The 26,041-nt window shown below is 32.1% G+C and overlaps 1 protein-coding gene across 1 annotated transcript in view; it reads left to right on the top strand.

Moving 5' to 3' along the window:
* Window positions 1-26,041, top strand: part of LOC114334728 (serine/threonine-protein kinase SIK1) — a 276,581-nt gene that overhangs the window by 180,209 nt on the left and 70,331 nt on the right. The window contains exon 6 of the mRNA XM_028284829.2: window positions 7,871-7,994. Within this exon, the coding sequence (XP_028140630.2) occupies window positions 7,871-7,994 (124 nt within the window). The remainder of the gene's footprint in view (window positions 1-7,870; window positions 7,995-26,041) is intronic.

Consider the following 26,041-nt stretch of genomic DNA (forward strand, 5'->3'; position numbering starts at 1 on the left):
CCAAGACTCACATAGAGTTGTAGAGCCAAATGATGATGATGATGATAACAATTGTTAGAAACAGAATTCAAATTTTCAAAACACATTGACTTCAGCTACGTGCCTTGTGACAAAGAAATGCACGTATCAGTGGCGTACTGAGCATGGTTCCGCGGGTTTCCCGGAACCAGGGCCCGGGCCCCACAGGGGCCCGCTTTAACGCACTTTTTGCTTCTTTTGTTTCTAATTTGTTTGGGACATTTTGAACTACACAACTACACACTACGAAATGTAACTGCTTAATACATTTTAATTTTTGTGTAGGTATTTATAAATAAAAACAAAAAATACCTATTCATCTAACAATTTGAAAATCAAATTTATTAAGTAACACAGAGTTACATTTTACCTGCTAAACAAAGCCCTTGTCTCAACACTTGTTTAAAGAATAACCGCAGTTGCCTGCCTAAACACGTGCTAACACAAACACTTTTGTATTTTTTATATTAGCACGAAGTTTTTTTTTTTTTTTTTTTTTTTTTATTTAATGGCATAGACATTAGTCATTCAGCCAGTTGCAATAAACAATATACAATCCTATCCCTAATACAAAATTAAACAGAAACAATATAGTAATACAATAAATAATACAATACAACAATAATACAATAAAAACAATAATGGAACTCTGATAAAGTGATAAAACATTTATGACAAAAAAAAAAGATGCAAATCTGAACTTAAATCATAAAAAATATCATGCCAGCGTACAAATCTTATAGGACCGTGCGTGTATCTGACAAGAAAGCTATAATAATATTGTATATTTGTTGTGAGCCTGTAGCCAGCAAAGACTGTATATTGAATGGTGCATGCATATCAAGTTTAATTAAATTTTTATAGAGAGAGTTTGAATGCTGCTGAAACTTAGTACATTCAAAAAAGATATGATCAAGATCACCCTGCTTTCCGCAATGTTTGCAATTATTGTCTTCAATCACATTTATTTTATATAAATGACTTGGATAGCAAGCATGCCCAAAACGTAATCGATTTATAGTTGTTATATATTTACGTGGAGCTTTAAAACTCTTAAACCAGGTACTTTGTGGAATCACTGGTTGTAAAGTGGTGTATCTTGTGGGGTTTGTTAAGCAATAAAGATTCCATTGATCTTTCCATATCGATAGTTGGTTTCTTTTAAAAATAGTAATAACATCTGATACACATAAAGGATATGACAATAAAGTGCCTGATGTTATACTGGATTTAGCTAAGTAGTCTACATACTCATTATCTTTGAGTCCAATATGTGCCTTAACCCAAATAAATTTTATATTGAAGCCAGAGTCTTCTAACTGCTTTAACATATCCTTTATTAAAAATATGTAAGGATTACTAAATGTTTTGGGCAAAAAAGTATTTTTGATATTCTGTAAAACTGATAGGCAGTCTGAAAGAATTAACGTTTTTTTAGTATAAGAGTTTTTAATGTATTTCAACGCTTCGAGTATGGCCAATGATTCCGCAGAGAAAATTGAAAACTCATTGGGAAGTTTGTACTTGAATTCGAAACCTCCTGAGGGTAAAAAATAAGCACAGCCAGATCCTTCTCTTGATTTAGATGCATCTGTGTATATAACTGTTGCATCACTGTAGCAGTTCAAAATAGATTTCAGGATATTGTTGCTGATTATGTTGTTTTCGTTGTATGTGGGTATTATTACATCAGTTTTATGGAAGAGAGCAAAGTAGTCTAAGTTTTTGTCTACTGTGTTTAATTCATTTGAAAAAATAGGATTGTTCTGTAATGCAGTACATAAAGGCGGAGATGGTTTTTTAATCCAATACTTGTGAGTAAGATCTGATTCGTTAAGATGACATATACTGGAAAATAATTCGAAATTTGTAGTGTATGCTTTAAGTACCCATTTTTCGCTTAGTAAATTTCTTCTAATCTCTAAAGGAGGCTCAGAAGCTTCAACATGTATTGGTTGTATAGGAGTAGATCTCATAGCACCTAAACAGATTCTCAAGGCAGAATTTTGGAAAATGTCAATTTTTCTTAAAAGGTTTTTGGAAGCAGAACCGTAGAGAGTAGCACCATAATCTATAATGGATCGTATATAAGCTCTATAAAACAATAAAGATGTTTCAACATCGCAGCCCCACCACACTCTAGTTGTCATTCTAAGGAAATTAATACCTTTGCTACATCTATCCAGCATATATTGTATGTGTGGTTTCCAAGTTAGTTTTTTGTCCAGAATGAGTCCCAGATATTTGACATTATTTTTAAATGTAAAAGATTGATCACTAAGTAATACATCTTGGTTTATAGGAAGATTGTGTCTTGTAAAGACAGATACTGCTGATTTGTTAATTGATAAATTTAAGCCGTTCTCTAAGAACCATGGAAAGAGGGAACTACAAACTGTACTTAGGTTTTGCATACCGTTTTCATATTTCTTGCTTTCCATATAGACACAAAAGTCGTCTGCATATTGTATGATTTTGAATGGGATGTTGTTTATTTGCATCTTATGTATATCAGAGGTGTACAGATTAAATAAAATTGGTGATAATACTGAGCCTTGTGGTATACCGTAATAATTATGTCGAGGTCCTATTAGTTTGTTATTATGATCTCTGATGTAAATTACCCTATCTGTATAGAAACCGATTATTGTGTTAACGAAAGCAATTGGCATATGAAAAAAATTTACCATTTTATGTTTTAAGGTTGATAAACAAACTGAGTCATAAGCTCCTTCAATATCTAAGAATAGTGCTGCTAAGTAGTTATTTTTAGTTAAGTTATTCTGTACATCTACAACAAGTGTTGTTAAAGCGTCTAGAGTTCCAAAACCTCTTTTGTAACCAAACTGGTTTACTGGAAGTAAATTCTCTTTTTGTAACCACCAATCTAATCTAAATTTTATAAGCCGTTCTAAAGTTTTAAAAATACAAGACAGTAAGGATATTGGTCTATATGAACTTACGATGTTTGGGTCTTTTCCGGGTTTAAGGATAGGAACAACTAAGATGTCTTTGAAAGAATCAATAACTATATTTTTTTGGATGATATCATTGAAGACATTTAAAAGAAGTTTTTTAGCAACATCTGGTAGGTTGATTAACATGGGGTATTTTATATGATCGATACCAGGAGAAGTATTTATGCGGTTTTTAAGGGCAAAATCTAATTCAGTTTCAGTAAATGGTTTTAACAGGAAGTGATTATTTGAATGATGACTTTGTGTAGATCGTGTAGGTGAATTTTGAGCAAAAGGAGGACATACTTTATTAAAAAAGTCGTCCAATAGATTATCATTGAAGGGTTTTATACTAATAGATGCTTTTCGATTCATTTTGTTGGCCTGTGACCATATCTCCTTAGAGGAGGTATTTTTGCATAAATTAGAACACCATTTAATCCAACTAGCTTTGGCTTTTTGTTTCAACTGCTTTTTAGTATGAGCAGTAACTTTCTGACAATTTAGATAATTATCAAGGCTTGGTGAACGTTTATACAATGCTAATGCTTCTTTTCTGTCATTGATTATCAGATCGCATTCTGGGTCCCACCATGGTGGAGGCGATCGATTTTTAGATTTAAAAATTTTGTATTGAGGAATAGACCTAATTGCAGCATCATTAATGCAATCTATTAGAAAACTATAATTTTGATAAGTATTGAAAGAGTTATTGTAGTTGGAAAACATGTTTTCAATTAAGGATGTATACAGGGACCAATTGGCTTTCTTGATATTCCATTTGCTTTTTGGATAAATTATTTCTTGTGAGGTGTTGGTTATTGAAAAATTCATAGTTATAGCAAAATGATTCGAGCCTAAGGTGTCAGATAAAACTGACCAAGTAAATTTACTGGCTATATTAGCTGTGCAGAGTGAAATGTCAATCATAGATTTTTGAGTACCATATCTAGGAAGATATGTAGGTTCTCCATTATTCAAAATTACAAGATCTAGGTCTTCGATACTGCTAACAATTTGGTTACCAACTGGATCATTACGCAGTGAGCCCCATAGTGAGTGATGAGCATTCATATCTCCGCCAATTAAAAAAGGTGATTTGATTTGTGAGAAGATATTTATCCAATCGTTTTTGGATGTACTAATATTTGGAGGTCTATATATAGATAAAAAACTTAGTTCTATTGTGTTACATTTAACGATAGCACCGCAAACTAAAATTCCCTCATTAAAATTGTTTCTAATATTTATTTCACGAAATGGTATAGTTGTTTTAATTAAAATTGCAACACCTGCATACCCGTCATATCTATCTTGGCGAATTACATTATAACCTTTAAATGTATAATTTTGATTTGGTTTGAACCAGGTTTCACTTAATAATACAATATCAATATTTTCAGTTATTAAAAAATGAATTAAACTATTTTTATTCGAAACAACGGATCTACCGTTCCATTGCAAAATTTTTAATGATTTAAGTTCTGGGAACATGTTATTTATGAGTGATATCCTCTAAAATCGTTTTTATACCATGGTAAATACTATCTTGACTCATAGTTTTTATATCATCTACAGTTTGAATATTTGTAATCAAATTAAAAATATAATTGGAAATGAGTGTTTCCAATACTCTCTGATCTGATTTGTTTTGACAAATTGGGGGTTTTAAATTAGCAGGAAGGGGTTTGGAGGGCCCAAAATTAAAAGGGAACATGGGTGAATTGTTTTGTGATTGGTTTGGTGATATTTTTCGTTTTTTAGCTATATTATAGTGGCTTGAGGAGGGTTGGGATTGGGATGTATTATTTGAAATGTTTTGATTTTTATGTGTGGTAGTAGAAGGGGATGATTTTTTTGAAGATGTTGGGAGGGGAGGAAAACTGTCTTCGATATTGTCTAGTGTGGAATATCTATTCTGAATAAACAATCCCGAGAAGGACGATTCGCAGTAATTTTTTGCCTCGATAAAGGAAATTTTTTGCTCAATCATCACGTTCTTTATCTTCTTTTGATCTTCGTATTTTGGACACTTCTTGGATATGGAAACATGATCTTTACTATCACAATGTATGCATTGAACATCATTATCTTGACATGTATGATCTTCATTTTTGATTTTTCCACATTTTATGCAATGTGCTTGTGGACTGCGACACTGCTTGGAAATATGTCCAAATCTTAAGCAATTGTAACACTGTGTTACTTTGCCAATGTAGGTTTCAACAGGAAAAAATACACTATTTATTGAAATGTAGCTAGGAAGAATATTCCCTTCGAAGGTGACTATCATTGTCCTTTTGGGTACATAGTTAGTTTTTCCATCGGTGTCAACTTTTCTGTAAGTTCTTTTAAAGGCTATTATGGGGGAGGGAGATTTACTATTATCTAACAAATACTTTTCATCGTATTGAGTATCAATATCTCTTATTAGGCCTCTAATTTCTAGTAAATGGTTAGGGACATATGCTACTAAGTTTTGGTCTTTTAATTTTATATTTTTAACCAAATTATTTGCATCTACGATTGACCTTAACAAAACTTTAATTCTGTTTTTTCCAATGGCTTTTATTTCAATAATATTAGGAATGTTCAATTTTTTATGCAAGATGTCCGCAACAGTAAGTGGATGTAAACGGCCAATATCCTGATTGTTTGATTTTTCTATATATACATAAACGTTATTAAAATTGTACTTATCTGATGCAACGTTGAACAATTTTTTCTCTACAACTTTTTGCGGAGGTGGGATTTGTTGTGTCGGCACTTTAATAAAATCTCTGGTTTTAGTTGTAATTTTCGCAGTAGAATCATCCAAATTTTCGATTAAACTTGATTCAATAATATCCATTTCACTATTCTCACTAGCACCTGAAAAGTTTTCACCTAATGGTGTCCCTGGGGAAAAAGCTTCCCCCATTGGGGGTCGCTTATAGCACTGTTTATCGCACTCAATTAATATCAGTTTTTAAATCACACCAAGTGTCCTTTTTTCTACTAATTAACTCGCTAAATAGTTAATTTTATTAAGAGCAGATTTTAATGGGCACTGTCAGTTTGACGTTTTTGAAGTAATGTAGCACGAAGTTGTAAAACTGAAAAGTTGCAAATTCGGAAACATATATTCAATGCAAGTTTTATACCGTTATAAAAATAATCCCAAGACGCTTGATGCTCCTTTTGTTTGTATTTATAGCACCCTCATAACACTGCATAAATATAGAAAATTATAGTGGTAAGTGGTAAGGATAATAAGGATAAAATATAGACACTAATTTATTTTTAAGAAAATCTCGTCGTTTGATTAATATCGACCTCAACGATCCAAGGTTTTTTTTGATATTTGTTTAATGGTTTTAGCTCCCTAGAGATTTGTATGTAATTATTTAATTTATTATTAAATGTAGCATAATATGCAATTTAAAAATCTAATTTGGTGATATAAATTTCATTCCAATGTTCATTTTTTAAAAGTTGTAGTAGTTTTCCAAAATTGGTTTTTAATTTTTTATGACTGGAGATTTAGATGTAGAAAATTTTTGAATTTTATTATTTATCAAAACGGCTGGCGTAAAGTGATCAGTCATGTCAGTATGAAAAACGATAGGATTAATATTAATTTACTGCTTTAATAGTCCATTCACTCACTCAGGTAAAATATTGCAAATCCTTCAAACCAAAAAAATTTAAAGAACGGCTTGGATAGACATGAAATTTGGCATACACATAGCTAATAATGACAAAGAAAAAACGAGATATTTTGCCGATGTGTGCTTTTGGCCAGGGGATGACTTTCGCCCCTTCTCGGGGTGAAAAAATATACGTTCAAAATAAGTCCTGAATTGGATGAACTAACTAATTGTAAGCAACTTTTTTTCTATATTGTTTTTTCACCAAGTCAATACTTTTCGAGTTAATTGCGAGTGCAAATGTTTATTTTTCTACAAAAAAACACATTTTGAGGCGCTTTTTCGCAAATAACAAGTATTTTATTAAAAAATACTAGCTGATATCTAGCTAGCTTTTATATAGCTGATAAAAAAGTGAAAAAAAATGGAATATATATGTATTTAAATTAGTATTTTTGAGGTTGCCAGATACTTAAATTCAAGTTTAAACACTCAGCTTCAAGATTCTGAAGAGTGATTGCGTCTAACCTTAATTTAAACCGTCGTTTTTTAATTGTTAAATATGCATTGCCGGTGCGGCGCGCTCTATTTTAAAAATCTCCAATTTTCCTCCGAAAGATATTTTTTCTGTATTATTTGGGATATTCTAAATAAAATAAGTCTCTTGACATTTTTCTCAAAAGTTAACAGTTTTAAAGTTATAAGCGATTTAAAATCCGAAAATGCGTTTTTGGCATTTTTCCGAAATGACCCAAAGGTCTAGAATGACCCAAAACCTAAAAATATAAAATATGTTCCAGGGCAATAAAAGGTGATCTTTTGTATTTATTTAAAAAAATTGTTTAAATAATTTCTGCCCAAAAATTCCGCCCGGCATCCTTCAGATTTGTTTAAAGGGGACATTTTTGAATAGGAATCTACGAATCAGAAATTTTTTCAGACGGGAGCGGTCTCACCACATGGACTAATTAGAAAGTAAATTCGTCAGTGTAACTTTAAATTATCACAATTATATTAAAACAAAATAAAAATATAAACGTCTAATAAATGTTATTCGATGAATAACTAACTATTCATTGATTTATTTGTTGTTGGTGAAACCGGACCATTCACTTCACTCAAGAATAGAATTTTGAACGCCATGGCGGTAGATAAAATCCCTAGGGATTGTAATGCTTAATGAATTAAGGAAATGGCTCCTGCTTTTTTAAATTAGTTGGTTAAATCTGAATCGTCACATTGTAAAAATTCCCTCATTTTTTTCAGAGTTTAGGGGTAGTCCTATACGTTTTAGTATGCGGTGCTCTCCCGTTCGACGGTTGTTCACTACAAGCCCTTCGAGACAGGGTACTTTCCGGTAGATTTAGGATACCATATTTTATGAGTTCAGGTAAGTTGTAATCTTTTTTTTTATTTGACCCTGTATAAGGTTTTAGTATGCGCCTTACAAATATTCGAACGGTAGTTTTAAACTTCGGAGAAAAACATGTCAGTGTCTCTTCGTGTAGACATACATAGGAATTGCTGTTTACATTACCAAATGCTTCTATCAGATATATAATTCTTCGTCTAACTTCCAAGACTAAACTCCCCCTTGAGTTAATATTTGCGATAGCCACACTTTTTTTTACTTCATGTCTTCATATTCTTATATTTTCTGTTTCATTTCTTTGCCGATATTGTCATTTTTGTAAAGTTTGTTGTTTTAAATTTACGTCATGCACTAATTCACGATCTTTTATTGATCTATGTATATTATACTTATCATTTTTATTTGATTACCTTAATAAAATCGCAAGATAAACATTATTCGTTTGTAATTCCATTAATTCCTCCTCACATTACCTTATCTCTGACGTACACATGAAAAATTAAAGCTAATAATTGATAATAATTATTAACGTGTTCCAGAGATTGTTTGAATTAAGTAACGTTTACACGTATCCAGTAACTGTGGTATCCAGCCAGTGGCATGAAAAATAGACCGCCTTTCTGTTCGAGACAGCGCTGGACTGGCGCAAAAAAGTGTGATGCCACTACCATGCCAGCGCTGTCATGTCAGTGCGACTGGCGCCAGTTACTGGATACGTATAAACACGCCTTAAACAAAGCAGAAAATTGTTTTTTACTCACGAACTATCACAAAGCGAGGGGCGGAAGGTCTACAAAGTGGGTGACCGGATAAAGCACATAGATTTGATTAGGCAATAAACGATAACATTTATCACTAATAGTTAATTATTATAATATACATTATACAGGGTTAGTTTCTGTTAAAATGCTGAAATAGGTCGAGTTTTTCCAAATGGGTCATCTTTTAATGATGTAGTCATCTGTCATTTGTCAACCCCCTTCCTTTCAATACCAAAAAACTTTAAAAACTAAAAAATACGTCTTCAATATTTTTCAAAAATCTATCGGTAGATCTATGGTAGACCCCCCACAGAGAAGGGTGGGAGTTAAATTTAATATGTTAAATACAAACCCCGCGATATTTCGCCAAATTAACATCAGATCGAAAAACTGCGAAATAAACTTTCAAAATGTTTTTGAAAAATCTATCGAATGGTATCAAACACGACATCCCACGTAGGTAGGGTGGGGGTTACTTTAAAATCTTAAATGGTAACCCCAAATTTTTATTGCAGATTTGGATTCTTTGCGTAAAAATTAACAACTTTTATTCGAGACATTTTTTCGAATTATGGATAGATGGCGCTATAATCGGAAAAAACGATTTTTGGAAATGGAAAATTTAATTAAAAAGTGGAAAGTCATCACTGAAATGGACAATTTTACTTAACTTTTTTTGATTTTAGGACCTAATAATCACAACCCACTAGGTCCCCATAACGCTCGAGTGACTGCAAATTTAGCATACTTTGCTCCCCTACCATTAATTTTAAATAGGGAATATATTATTATCATGTGTGGCACATTAGTAGACATATATTTTGCTGGAGAATTCAGGCATACGCATACATGATTTTTTTTTCTATATTAACTCTGTTCTTGTGAAAAAGCATCAGTTTATTGAAAGTGTCACACTTCTTATAGCCACTTTACACGATGCAACTAATTGCGCAATTAACTGCACAATTTCTTGCAGCAATAGAAATTGCATCGTGTCATACGCGAATTGCACAGAAAAATTGCAATTTCTTGCTGCAAGAAGTTGCAGCTAAATAGAACATGTCCTATTTTTCATGCAATTTTTTCTGCAATTTGGTTATATTTTTAGTGACTTTTAAGGCTACACTGTTTGTTTTTACTACATTGACATTCTGTCATCTGAAATTTCAAACTAAACAATTTTTTAACAACAAAACTAGAGAAACTTTTTACCAATTTCACGCTGCACAGATAACATTATTCTGGTGGATAACTTTAATTATGAACATAGGGATTAAAAAAACTATTTTCTATTTGTATTTCTTACAACTTGTTTCCTTTTGTAAATGAATAAATAGGTATACTTGCATTAGGTATTAATTGATTTTGTTATAATAGGTACATATTATTATAATTTTTTCAAATTATAATCTAACATTTTTAATCTAATATCTGATAACTCTACTCAAAAAATTTTATAAAAACAACATAACATAAAATTTATGCTATTTTGTCAAAATTTCTGTCTATTTCATGTCAGTTTATGCAATTGCTTGCACCGTGTAATCACTTTATTGCAGAAAGTTAGTTGCAACTTATTGCACAAGTTCTTGCGCAAGAAATTGTGCATTTAATTGCGCAATTACTTGCATGGTGTAAAGTGGCTATTAAAAACAAAACGTAACGCCTTTGTGTTGCTAGTAACAATTTCAAATTTTCCGTAACATAAAAAACTATATTAAATGGCATTTTCAAAATTAATGAAACGTAAAAATTATTAAATGGAACGTAAAAAAATTAACGAAATTTTAAACTGTTAAATTCATAATTCAAAACGGTTTACTAATCAGTTATAATTGTTTAATTAAATGTTCAAAATGACGTCCAGAAACGTCCATACAATTTGAATGCATTTCAAGGGTTACTAGAATATATTCATGTACTGTCGGTCGTCTTAGTTCTTCGAATGAGGCAGGAATGGTATTATAAATCTTGCTTTTTAGAAAGAAGTCCAGGGGGTTAAATCGGCGGATTTTGCGGGCCATTCAATAAAACCCTAGACGCATAATGAACGAAAACCTTTCATTAAGTATCGTCTGTCATCCTGTTGGAAAAATAAATCATCTGCTGAATATCTGTTATCATTTTTTACGTAATAAATTATAGATATGCATCTTTCTTCAAATTTTGTTGCAAAAAGAATGACTCAAGAATACGATTGTCACAAATTTTTGCCATTCGTTTAATTTCAATAGCTGTTGAGTATTTGTGTTTCGTGAAAATCTTTAAAATTACCACTGATTTAGAAAAAATGAGCATTCAGATGGACTTACCTAAGTTTTTTTTATGTATTTTGACCCGTAGAACACGAATTTTTTGGGTAACAGTTGATCCGGATGTCGATAAGACTGTTATAAACCAAGAGCTTGAGGAATTACATAACAGCGATTTCTCGCAAAACAAAACATTTTTTTGTATTTTTTGGGTCATTCTAAGCAAAAAATGTTCCTCCAAGTTTTTTCGTAGGATACATAGTTTTCGAGATAAACGCGGTTGAACTTTCAAAAAATCGAAAAATTGAACCCGAATAACTTAATTTAAAAAGAAAATAGCAATTCCGCTTCCCGCATTTGAAAGTTCAATTCAAATTATATCGGTTTTAATTATTTGCACTGTTAAAAATTAATTTTTTTTTTTTTTTTTTTTGTTAAACAAAGCTATAAACACATAGTATTTGAGTGATGTTTTCAATGATCTCCCATTTAAAATCGAACGAGTAGGTAGAGTAGGTACAAGTGCAAGCGCTGCAATTACTACGTAGCATGCATTAAAACGCATGTATTGTCCACGGGAAACACTATGTGTTTATAGCTTTGTTTAACAATAAAATAAATAAATTTTTCGCAATGCAAATAATAAAAACCGATATAATTTGACTTAAACTTTTAAATACGGTTAGCAGAAGTTATTCGGATTCAAAAATTGAATTTTTTCAATTTTTTTTTAAGTTGAACCGCGTTTATCTCGAAAACTATGCATCCTACGAAAAAACTTGTAAGAACATTTTTTGTTTTGCGAGAAATCGCTGTTACGTAATTCCTCAAGTTCTTTTTTATTACAATCTTATCTACATGCGGATCAACTGTTACCCAAAAAATTTGTGTTCTACGGGTCAAAATATTAAAAAAAAAATTGGGTAAGTCCATCTGAATAAAGGAGGCCATTGTACCCCCTGGCGACAGGACTAAATATTAAATAGAAAGTTTGGATTACTATTTATTTTCTCAATCATAGTCTCATAAAACTGTAGTATTATATCCTGCCTGGATCATATTTATTTATTTCCTGTACCCGATGTATTGCGTGTGGCCGAAAATAAGAATGGTTATATAGATAAAAGGAGTGACGAAAAAGATAAGATTAAGAATAAGTATATTAGGGAAAGTCTAGGGGTGGCATCAATTGCCAAAACGAGAGAGCTTAGGTTAAAATAGTTTGGTCCTGAGGAGTAGAAGAGAAAGGCCAAAGACGACTTGGGGAAAACACTTAGGCAGAACATGACGGTAAAGAGGATTGATATTGGTATATCCAAATATAGAAACTTATGGAGAAATGTAGTTAGGGAAGGGGACCCCGCACGTGAATAGAGGAAAAGAGAATGATAATGATGTTTCAAGATTCTTTTTGAATGACATGAATTCTGTCCAAGGTAATTCCTGGATATTTTTAATAGTGTTGGTAAGGTAATATTAGATACAGTCGGAAAAATGAAAGAATACCCATGAACGAACATATAAAACACGCTGTATTTTCCTGTCACCGTGTCACAAAGAAAATTGTCCAGTGCAAGTACATGTAACAATAATTATTACATGTACTTGCGCTGGCCAATTTTGTGTGTGACACGGTGACAGGAAAATACAGCGTGTTTTATGTGTTCGTTCATGGGTATTCTTTCATTTTTCCTACTGTACATTGATTTTATTGACTAATTCTTGGTTCCCTTGAGGAAAAATCAGCTCATCTCAGTTTAATTTAGGTTTGATATTGGACATTGGTCGCAATTTGATTAAATATTCATGCAATTTATTGACATAGTCTGATGTGAGAAATGGAATTTCTTTGTATTGTGTACTCAAAGCTAGATCTTCAGCGTTGCCACACTTTTTGAAGATATTCTTCTTTAGGCGCGATTCGATTGAGGATAAAATTGTACATAAATCTGCGCGCCTGCGCACATAGACAGTATGTAGTTCCTTGCTAATCTTTTAAGATAGGTGTTTATGTATCTGTATCCGTGCAACTAAGTCATTAAAAGAATATATTAGTGATTTTAGTAAATGTATTATTTATTATAATTCTTGTGTTTTTGGATTTGTGTTTCTCTGTAGTAAAATAATAAAATATTTACACTATTTGTCGCCGTGTTGTGTAATTATATCCGAAACTTACATGTCAATTAGAAGGACCTCGCTGGTGTAGTTGCTAGGGCGTTAGCTCCGAGATTGGAATGACGCGAGTTCGAATCCTGGGCGATTCATTTTTTTATTTTTGGTTGTTTTAATAAAAAATTTTTGAAAGTGGTAGATAAGAAAGTTAGTTTAATTTTTAAATAAAATACAAATAACCTGTTAAGTATATTTACTTCGTTGAAATTACCTATATAATAGAAGAATATCTTCTTATGTGCGTACAAAGTACACACACATTGTTTTTTTTTTTGTTTCAACGAGAGTGAGCGATCCATAGTGATAGTACAATAGTAGTACATAAACACAACGCAAAAGTCTAAGGATATTTTAATAATTTGACAATACCAATGACAGAAATTTCATGACCATATAAATTTGCTTGTACTTTAATTGTTGATACAGACACTCACTTCTTATCAAAAAAAATTGTAAAACGGATAGCAATACTATACGTGTTTTAGAATGTTTTTTATAAGGGACAAAAACATCTACATTTTTATGTTTTCTTTATTTTTAATTTTAGTCACTTTATACCATTCTTGCTTAATAGGTGAGTTAAAGATATTGTCCTTTTTTACCATGCAACGACAACATTTAACGTTGGACGAGATGAATAGAGCCGTGAGCCTCCTTCAAGCTGGTATGCGACAAACTCAAGTTGCTGACCAGCTGAGTGTCTCCCACAGCGTCGTCAGTCGTTTGTGGCGTCGGTTTAGAGACACTGGGAGTCCAGCCGAGCAACATCCAGTACGTAGTCACTCTACAACCATCGCTCAAGACCGATATTTAATTTTAAATGCCAGAAGGCAGCCAACAATCACAGCACCGGAGCTGGTTAATGAATTACAGCTTGCACATAATGTAACAATTAGCCACAGTACTGTGAGGAGTCATCTCCATAAAGCCAATCTTCGTAGTCGGCGACCACTGAGATGTCCACATCTATCTAGAGGCAATCGCGCTGTAAGATTAACCTGGTGTCAAGAGTTTCAGAATTGTACTGACAATGACTGGGCCACAGTTTTGTTTAGTGGAGAGTCTAGATATGGATTTCATGCAGATTCTCGTCGGACAAGAGTTTGGAGACGACCCGGAAATGGAGAACGATAACGACATCTTCAAGAAGTGTATGCATACAGAGGTGGTACATTAATTGTATGAGGCGGAATCATGATTGACGGAAGAACTGACCTCATTTTCCCACGTGGCTTTCTCAGAAGTCGGTAATATTTGGACACTATTCTGGAACCTGTTTTGCGCCCGTTTGCTGCTGCTGTTGGAGAAAATTTTTACTTTATGCATGATAACGCTCGACCACATGTTGCGCATATTATAACAAACTGGTTGGATAACGAGGGTATTGATGTATTGCCGTGGCCAGCACAATCACCGGACTTGAATCCCATTGAGCATGTATGGGACATGCTCCAACGAAGAATTACTCCACATATGGGCATATCTACAATGAGCTTCAATTAAAATAGCTTCTGAGAGAACAATGGACACAACTACCTCAAGCAGACATTAACAATGTGATTCGGAGCATGAACAGTAGATGTAGAGATGTGATAAACCAACGTGGTGGCCATACTTTATTTTAAGTTTATATTTCGTATTTTTGCCCTTTTTTGGGGGTATGTGAAACATGGGTGATTTGCGATATATTTTTTTTCTCCAATTTTCTGTTTTTTTTGCAAATTATGGTTTTTGACATATTAAACAACAATTTAAACTACAAATTTTGTATTACTTTTTTTAAGTTGATTACAGGTAAACAAAATACGTCTATTTATAAAAATATCCCTAGACTTTTGCGTTGTGTGTATTATTAGTCTAACGTCTATATTCTTTTACGAGTATTATTATTTATTTGGTTTAAATAAACAAAAATCATGTTCGTACAAAAATAATGACGTACATGTCTTCTTTTTTTTCTATACTGTTTTGTTTGTAACAAATTGAATGGTATTTCTAACAATAATAACTATAAAAACAGTTTATACTATCCTTGATTATGTTTTTAATATGTTCCAAATAAACACAGGTAGATACGTAAATAAGAGTTATACAAACAGTTTTTAAACCATATTTTTCTATACCAATGTCTCATTGATTTGAACCTAGTAGAAGGATATTTCATTTATGATATTTGTTATAGAAATTGGTTATCGATTAAATCATCAGGAATAAATTACAAATACAAATTTATTTCTAAAAATAGTAATATCATTACGGACTTTATGTCTTGTTAGCATAAAAATATCTATTAATTACTAGGTTTTTCTTATCCTTTAAAAGGTTAGTCAGTACTTGTGAGAAAAGTATCAGGCAGGATCCTTATTAAATATGCTTGTTATCTTTATCCTGATATGTAGTTTATCTGAATAGATCTTCTTTCTTATCTTTTAATATCGTCCACTTGATTCTACAAGAAACCACAACTTATGTTGTTGGCTTTCTGTCTTACTATCATCTATTACCTTGCAGTTTTTTCATTTACGTATATTTATCTGGGAGTGATTATCCTTTATTTCACTATCAGCAATTATACCATCTCCATTCCCAGTAGGGAATGGAGAGTCTCAAAATAATATTTTCTATAAGCACTGCAATACTAGCTTGGAAGCATCAGTGAAAGCAACACACTAAAAATATCTGTGCTCACTTTGGATTACTTCTCATGTAATAGCAAAGCCTTCTTGAAAATAAGGAAATTTCTGAGTAACCAAAGACTCAATCTGCAAATCCGATATCGGATGGTACAATGTTATATCCATTCTAATCTTCTTTATGGTGTCTAAGCTTTGACTCTTAATGTTGACCTAAGGAGAAAGCTAGAAGCATTTGAGATGTGTCTTTTTAGGAGAATTGTAAGGTAAGAGACAGAATGGTAAAAGACAGAGAACTTTTGACCACCATTAAAAAGAGAAAAACAACATATTTGGGGCACATACTTAGAAATGATAAGTACGAGTTGTTACAGCTGATTATGAAGGATAAAATCGAAGGAGAAAGGGATCCTGGTAGACGAAAAATATCCTGGTTGAAAAACATTCGCGACTGGACCGGGTTAAACACACAGACGCCTTTCAGAGAAGCAGAAGATAGAGACGAATTGAGGCGCTCAGAGCAACAGTGACCTAACCCCCATCCTAAAATTTTACCAAAATGCTTTAGAGAATTACCAAAATTACATTAAAGTTATCTCAAGCAATGGTTGCTTGAACCAATCTGTAACTGAAAATACTTCAGTAATGCATAACTTTAATGTAATAAAAGCGTTTTGGTAAAATTATGGGATGTGGGTTAGGCCACTGTTGCCCTGAGCGCCTCAATTTGCAATGGCTATAGCCAACCTTCATTAGTGGAGTCGGCACTAGAAGAAGAAGTAATAGGAAAACTACTACGGGATTAATGTATAAAAGAAGGCATTCTACATATCGACGCTGTCAAGCCAAAACGGCATAAACGACATTAACTTGATTTTTCAGGAAACACAAAAAACTGATTATTTTTATTTTTACCAATTCTGCTTATCTGCAAACAGACTCAAAAAAATTGGTGATTTTTTTTTCAAATTTTAATATTTTGTAAACATTAATGTGGCTGAAAATACTATGTGAAATAAATTAAAAACTAGAAAATGGCGCTTATGTCCAATCAATATATAACATTGGTGAATATGCCAAACTTACCTCTGGCGTTTACGTCGATCACATTGTTGTAAGGTTAACCAAAATGGCGCTTAAAAGGGATATATGCCATTAATGAAAAAAAAACGAAAATTAAAAATTGTCGTTTATGCCAACAAGAAACATTATGAAATTACGAAGATTTTTGATTGGTTTGATTTTTTATTAATCAAAAATACATTCTAAGTTAAAAACAAAACTCTAAATTCTTTAAACATGTTTTTGGTGCTAGGATGATATACTTAAAAGTAAATAATACTCAAATAGAAGAGCTATACAAAAATTGGTATAAAAATAAAACTCAAAAAACACTTTCAAAGAACAACAACTTAAAATCTAAGAAAACACAAAAATCAGAGGTACATAAAAATAGTTATTTTTTAATTTCTAAAACAAATAAGAAAATAATTATTCACAAAAATAACATAAGATTTACTTATTTTATATAGTTCAAAATAAAAGTTAGTAAAAAAAAACAGAAAAATAACAGAAAAATATTTAACAACTTTTAACTTTTAAACAATTTAAAAAAAATTCTCTCCGTTTCATCTTCTACATCTGTTTCATCCAGTTGATCTGGAACTATGTTGTTCATTTTTAGAGATAAATATTCTGCATGATACTCTGGTTTAATAATTCTGTTGCTAAGTTGAAACATGATGTGAGATCGTGACTAAATATTTATTCTTCTGCTGCAACGTCTGGTGGTTCCTCAAAGATGATAATGTCATTGCTAAAAGCTTCTGCAATGTTGGCATTATAAATGTCATAAACCTCTAAGGGGAATATAGGGGAATTATTGCCAGTCTGCATATCATTTTGTGCTACTTTGGTATATGATTTATTTTCATTTAGTAAGACCATTATTTTTTACTACTGCTAAAATATTATGGCATAAACGCCAAAAATCGATCGCCATTTTTAGCTATATAAAATTGATTTGAACTATATGCTGTAGTACAAAAAGAATTGTTCATCACACTAGTACAAATTTATAATAAAACATTTTAAAATAAACTTTTTATTTGCGCAATTTTTAAAAAAGAAACCTGCATAAGAATACCATTGAGGAATGGCGCTTGTGTCAACCACGATGTAAATATTTGGTTTTGGTATAAACGCCTCATAGTTTTTAAAGAAATTCAGGGTGTTTACGCTTCAAAAATCAATACAAATTGAAAATATTGCAGAGGTAAGTAATATCATGTTACTTATCCATAAAAATTGTAAAAATACATACCTTTACTATTATTACTGGACCGAACTGTACACAATGATAATCTTATGGGCACTGGCAGTTGTGTCAATTGGTGTTCACGTCGACCTTCACGTGCGTGACTAGACTGGCGTTTATAAAAACTTTAAACCAATATTACACCTATTTCACTTTGTTTTCGGTTATGCCGCGGTGACTGTCTGGTGCGGAAATTAAAATCCTATTTTTTCGTGCATCTACCTCAAAACTGGTCATTTTGGCGTTTATGCCGTTTTGCCTTGGCAGCGTCGATATACATCTATATAATTTAAAAACAAATTGAACACTTGATAGGTAGTGTATGGCTTTCAAAATATTTTCATAAAAAATGTTTCAAATGTTTTATTTGAAAAGTAACAATAACCATAACTTTTGACGAGCAGGTTATCTACATACATGTGATAAAGTAAAATTCTTTTTTCTGGCCAAAGAACGAAGCCCTATCACGTGAAAAAGTCATTGCAGATACCAAACATAGGCTTGACGTCAAACCTTGTTATCTATTATTGATTGTACTGTAAAAAAAGCCAAATCGATACTATTAATAATTTTCTTTTTAATAGCTCACCGTATCTAAAACGATAACTAGCGTCAATCGGGTGTTTGTGATTGTCCACGCCATTTTGTGTTTGTTAACGGAAAAAATAAATACCTCGAGCCAACGACTCATCACCTTTGTGACGCAAATAAATATTTTGCAAAAAATACCTTTGGTTACTTTTTATAGTAGATGTTGGACGTACGTAAAATTCACAGAATTCAACAATGAAATTGCTTGTTAAGGTAGTTTTTCAACGTATTATTAACATTAGGAGTTCAAGTTTTATTCAGACACTAAAAAAATAAATAGTTTAAAAGTTTCTTCTTTTAATGCTAGAATCTTATTCTTTTCGTAAAGGGAATAATTTTTTGCGGCAAACAAAGATACTCCCTTAAGATCTAATACTGATTCGGGACGAATCCTCATTACACCAGAGTCTGAACAACCACTTCAGAATGATGGTAATTTTCAAGCAATGTTGCAGTACACAACCGAATCTGGGGATAAAGAACTTTCTAGGAATTTGGTCGCTTCTTCAAAGCATTCCTTCAAAGAGAAATTCCACAAGAGCAAACTGGATTTACCAAAGGTAGAGGTACTCGAGAACACCTGTTAAATGTAAGACAGATAATAAAAAAATCTAGGGAATTCAATATTCCACTGTACATAGTATGCTTTATAGATTATCGTAAGTCGTTCGACAGGGTCAAGTGGAGACACTTATGGCGAATACTAAAAGAAGTAGGCGTACCACAACACCTTATTTTGCTTATAACTGAACTATACGAACACACTACTGGATCAGTTAAAGTGATTGACACACTTTCAAACGAATTTAATCCAGAACGGGGTGTGAGACAGGGATGTATACTACACTCAACGAAAAAGGTACGTAATATCAATAAAAATGTTAATTCAGACAACAAACGCAATACTTAAAATTTGTCCAATTCTTGGTTTTATTGGGACAACAAAACGATGTTCATCAATTCATTATTTTCGTTCGTTGAGCCAATGTATTACGTTTATTGAATGGATGAACATTCATTATGTATACCATAATATCACTTTATTGGTATTACGAACTCTGTTCACTGAGTCAACGAACACTATTTATTGATATTACGAACTCTGCTCACTGAGTCAACGAACACTATTTATTGAAACAACAACGTCGTTAATTGACCGACGAAGATTATTCGTCGTGTCAATAACAGTGTTATTTCTCCTAACGTATTTCGTTTATTTCTACAATTATTTCTGTTTATTGTTACAATTAATTCCGTTCATTCCCTCAATAAATTCGGTTTTACAATCAATTCTATTCATTCTTACAATCAGTTTCGTTCATTCCTACTATGAACGTATTTTATATTAATAATTACTGAATGCAATAGCCCAATGTATGATATTAATTGATTAATAATAATTTTTTAAATCCCCATTTTTTGTCCTTAACCTAAAGGACTTTACACTGTGTGATTTTTCATATGATTTCACTTATACAGTTTACTGAAATAAGTGTTACACTCCCACCGCCCCCTTATTAACTTATTTATTTTTAGCACATAAGCAAAACGCTCGGACAGGTCGATTTTTAAAATAATCATAGTATATTATAACATCGATGTTTCGAACTTTACACGATCCCTCTTCAGGTGACAGGCGCGGCGTAACTTTCAAATAGTGATTCCAAAAATGTATAACACTTTAATCCTTTTTGAGAGCGCAAGTGCAAAATTTCGATTGAATTCTTTTTAAACGCATTCATTTTTTTTGGAATTCTGAGAAAACTAATAAGTATTTTTGAAAAATTTAAACGCAGAATAAAATATTACATTATTACCGAGGGCAGAAAGTCCCTTAGAATAAACAAAAAATTTCTGTTAAATGGTATGCTTATTTGAAATTAAAAATCATACTAAATTTTCTCTTTTTCACCCCTGTGACTTATTAAAATAATCATTATAGAGGTTCTCAGGTACTCCAGACCCTCGATAATACTGTAATATTTTATTGTGCATTTAAATTTTCAAAAATAATAATTAGTTTTCTCAAGATTCGAAAAAAATGAATACATTTAAAAAGAATTCGACCGAAATTTCACGATAATAGACACACAAAAACTTCCTTCTACTACAGACTACACTTGAAAACGAAATGCAATTATTATTCGGCACTTCGGTAACACAGAGAAGCTAGGGGTATCACGATAAGGAAAAGCCGTTAACTTTCAAATGGTCAATCAAAACATTTATTGTCTCAACAACTACGATTATTGTCACAATTAACGCATTGATTGTGGGAATTAAATGCAGTAGTAGATTGATTAATGCATTCGTTGTCACAACAATCAATTTACATCTATTCAATAATCATATATTACTCTATATTAACAACATTTGTACATTGTTTTAATGAAATCTGTACGTTGTCACGATAAACCAAGGTAATTGCTTGTCATCTACGAAATCAAGAACGTGAGTTGCTGCCAGAATTAACAGTATTTATTAAATATAGGAAACTAAGTTATTGACTGAATAAATTGAGTGTTATTGATTAATGTACTCTAGTTATTCTCACAATTATTATTCAATCATTGTGACAATAACCAAATACATTCGTCAATGTCTAAAAGTTCGTTGAAACAACAAATTAAATTGTTGTGACAACGAAATACTATTCAGCAATCACTGTTAATCAATATTACGAACTAAATTTTTTTGAGTGTATCTTCATAATTATTCAATATATATGGGGAGCATATTATGAGAAGAGCACTTGAAGAATGGTAAAAAGACATCTCAATAAATGGTCATAAAATAAACAACCTACGTTTCGCAGATGACACAGTCCTTCTTGCAAATAGTCAAGCAGGGCTGATTGATCTTATACGACTGGTTGAAAACGAAAGTCAAATATTTGGTCTGCAATTAAACATATCAAATCAAAGACAAAGATCATGATAGTGGATAGACTACATAACAATCATCCACACAGAACCACAATTGACCGGTTTGAGGTTGTGAGCTCATACTTATATCTGGGATCATTAATCACAAACACGTAAAAATATAACGTATGTGTGATCTAGCCAAAGTTGCCACAGCAAAAATGGTCACAATATGGAAAGCTTGTCAAATTTCAAGAGCTTTAAAGATGAGGTTAATCAACTGCTTAATATTCCCAATACTTACCTACGGATGTGAATCTTGGACCCTCAGAAAACCGGAAAGAAGAAAGTTAGACGCCACTGAAATGTTCTGTTGGAGACGAATGCTACGAATTCCTTGGATCGACCATAGAACAAAAAATAATTCAATTTTAAGAGAGCTAGAAGTTAGCCAACGACCCTCCAGTAAAGTCCATCTCCAACAGTTAAAATAATTTGGACATGTTATGAGAGCAAACACAGAAAACATGGAAAGACTCATTATACAAGGAAAGGTGGAAGGCCGAAGATCACCAACAAGATCGCCAACAAGATCGCCAACAAGATGGATCGATCAACTTACAGAAATATGCAAAAGACCTATGCATGGGTTAAAAGAGATGACCAGAGACAGAGATCTTTGGAGACGGACAATACACGACACCATTCGACCACCACACTCCCTCTGGGGGGTCAGGATTGAAGAGAGAGAGGTCGCTTCTTCAGAAGAAGACCGTTTACACGAACCCACAAATCCAAAATAATATAATTATTGATCTCCGTTCAAACTGAATCATCCTCCTCTATATTTCCTCCTACGTAAGGATGTAGTGGCGTCATGTGATTTGTTTGTTTTGACCAATTATCTCTCTCTTTTGTGTGTTGTTTTGCTTCTAGCCCAGTAAATGAACGGAAAATTCGGCGATACCGTGTAATTTTCAGGGGCAACTCCTAATTGCATGAAAATTTGGATTTAGGTTCTACTTACCCTCCACTTCAAAGTTGAAATTGTGCCGTTGGTTGCTTTCACTTGGGGGGTGACAGTCACCCCTTCTCGGGGGTGAAAAAACATACGTTCAAAATAAGACCGGAAAATGGATAAATTGACTGATTTTAAGTAACTTTTGTTTAATAGAGTTTTTTACGTAAGTCAATAATTTTCGAGTTATTTGCTATTGAAAATGTTGATTTTTCAACAAAAGACTCTACGTTTTCATACGGTTTTTCGCAAATACCTCAAAAATTAATATTTTATTGAAAAAAATATTCTAAGCAAAAGTGTAGCTTATAAAAAACCCAAAAAAATGGTGTATCAGTAAAGTCTATCAATCAAATAAAAACAAAGTTGTAGCTCATGAAAAATACGTTCTTATTCGTCTAATTCCAAATCGAATATTTCAAGGTGAAATCACCGAAAAATTAAGCACTTTTCGGAAAAAACCCGTTTAAACTTTTTTAAAGTGTTTATAAAAAGCTTTATTTTAATTGTTAACAAAAGTTTTAGCAGTAAAAATAAGCAGGTTACGCTCAAAATAAAGTTGGTCTTCTTTTTTTTTTGTAAAAAATTATTAAAAACCTCGCCGTGTTTAACTTCCCAAATGAAATTAATCGCTACCGCTTTACAAACAATTTACTTACCTATCTATTTTTTATATGATTTGTCAGTCTCACCGTTAGAAAGTGTTTATTTTTGAAAGGGTTATAATTGAGAAAGCTTGAATGGGTCACTAATCACGAGTGTATGTAAATTTTGAATATCCATCTTAACCAGTTTTTGTCTTACGCAGAAACAAAATAAAACTAGCATATTTATAATAGCAAAACCTACATTTTTTACTGTTGAAGATTTTTCTTATCACTAATACTTTTTAAGTTATTTTGAAAAAATTAAATTTTTCAAAAATTTTTAGAAATTTTTTTTACTATAAAACCAAATGTTTTCAAAAATAAGCACTTCAAACCAATTAAACTTACAGATCATATAAACAATACACATACAGTTAAAATAGATGGTGAAGCCAAACGATTAATATCATTTAGGGTGCTAAATAGAGGGAGGTTTTCACGAGTTTTTTACCAAAAAAAGGGGCGAACTATTTTTTTCAGTGTAACTCGTTTATTTTTTATGCTGTAAACTTTTGTAAAAAACAAATAATAAGATTTTTTTCGATACTTTAAAAATGTTAATAAGGGTTTCCCGAAAAACGTTTCTTTCTTCGCTGATTTCGCGTTTAATTATTCGATTTGGAACTAGACGAATAAGAACGTATTTTTCATGAGCTACAACTTTGCTTATGGCAAAGGCTACACTTTTGCTAAAAATACTTTTTTCGATAAAATATTTACTTTTTGAGTTGTTTGAGAAAAACGGTCTGAAAACGTAGTTTTTTTGTCGAAAAATCAACATTTTAAATCGAGAATAACTCGAAAATATTGACTAACGTAAAAAACTTTATAGAACAAAAGGTGCTTAAAATAAGTCAATTGATCCATTTCCGGCCTTATTTTAAACACGCGTTTTTCATCCCCCGAGAAGGGGTAAATGTCACCCCCCAAGTAAAATCAACCAACGGCATAAATTCAACTTTGAAGTGGAGGGTAAGTAGAACCTACATCCAAATTTTCATACAATTCTGAGTTGCCCCTTGAAATTACACTCCAAAGCGGTCATCTATTGGGCTATTCAGAGAACGAGTAACCAGTGATACCCTTTGTTTGGTCCTGGCATCGTATTGGAGATTTCCTCTGGATCTTTTGCCCCTAATTTGCCACAACAATTTTCCCAATCCATTATTTGCAACAAATCAATTGGATGTTCTGTCCGACAAAATACATGGGATTTTTTCGTAATCTGACGTTCCAAATTTTTAAACTGTTCCATAATTAAAACTTCTCCTGTTCCAGTGTTCCCGTACATCAAAGTTTGTCCGACTAGACACCGTTAAGCTATTAACAAATTTTCAGCTTGCTATTAATCAACTTTTTTTTCATACGCGTGATCCAGGTCTATCTGTAGTATCATTGAAAACTACGTATCGGTATTGTTATCATTTGCAAATGTTTATTATTTTTTGCTATGTCAAAACTCAAAAATGTATTCTAATAATCTATTGTTTATGCTTTTATTTTTATTTAAGAATAAAATATTTCAAAGTCAAAGTGGTCGATTAAATCACCATTGCTGTACCCTATTGACCCAATTTCCCAAACATTTTGTATTAACAGAAAATGGTTGTGCGTAAGCCTCACTTTAGTCTCTTACATAATCTAAAAATATTAATATTGTATCTTTTGGGAATATCTGCAATCACATAATTGTTTTTACTTTGTGAAATATTATTGTTACATTTTTTTGCCGAGCGGAGTCATTAAAAATATAAAAGATAATACTTACTTAGATAATATGTTTTTAACAATACTGCTTTATAATAAAGTGTACTATCAATTATGTAACGAGAATTAAATTGTAATTAATGATAGGTTAACTTAATGGTTTTTGGAATATGTATACGATATGACAGTAGTATTTTATTGTATCTACCCGTTTGTGAGAACAATACTTTTCCACGTAGCATGCATCATTGTCCTTATCTAAAATGTGACTACCATTAAAAGATGGGTTTAAAAATAATTTAGAATTAGCGAAGCATTTGTTTAACAAAGAAACGAATAACAACAAAACTTTTTTTATGGAAACTTACAATTGTAATCTACCTGTAATCATAAATATTTATACAGTCGTGGAAGAAGACGCATGTCTTGGTTAAATAAATAATTTTAGAGCTTGGTCTAACTGGTTTAACTTCTGATGATCTCCTTAGAGGAGATAGCACATGAAGAATAAGATACAGTTGAATCTTCTATAAAATCCCCTCACTAGTGACAACATTTACAGTGCGAAAAGTTTCGCAATTCTTTGATTAATTTCTTACCATTTTCAACCTTTTCCGACGGCTACTCCTGATAATTATCGTGACAGACCATGTTTTTTTCATAGTGATAAAAAACCTTAAATAATAGACAAGGCGAAAATGGCGGGTTCGTTGGAAAAAATATTCCCATGAGATTTTTTTGCATAATCACATTCGTGAGACACCCACGGTATAAGGTTAAAGAAGTCGCCCACGCGAAAAGTTGTCCAAATTTTTTTAACAATTCTTTTTTTTAATTGCAAAAATCAATGTTTTCAGCCCGGACAATTTTCTTTTTAGATTTTTCGGACCATTCCGGACAAAAAAGGTCTCTTTTAATTTTTCTCTAAAGTTGATCGTGTTCGAGTTATAAGCAATGTAAAATTTGGTAAACGCGAAAACGGCCATTTTTAAGACTTAATAACTCGGTTCAAAATCAAAATTATTATTTAGAAAGTCAGAAAGTGACTAAATCAAATTTAAAGCCCCCCTACATGATCCTGAAGAAATTTGTGTCATTAA

This window comes from Diabrotica virgifera, chromosome 5 (assembly GCF_917563875.1).
Source record: "Diabrotica virgifera virgifera chromosome 5, PGI_DIABVI_V3a".
NCBI classification, from domain to species: domain Eukaryota; kingdom Metazoa; phylum Arthropoda; class Insecta; order Coleoptera; family Chrysomelidae; genus Diabrotica; species Diabrotica virgifera.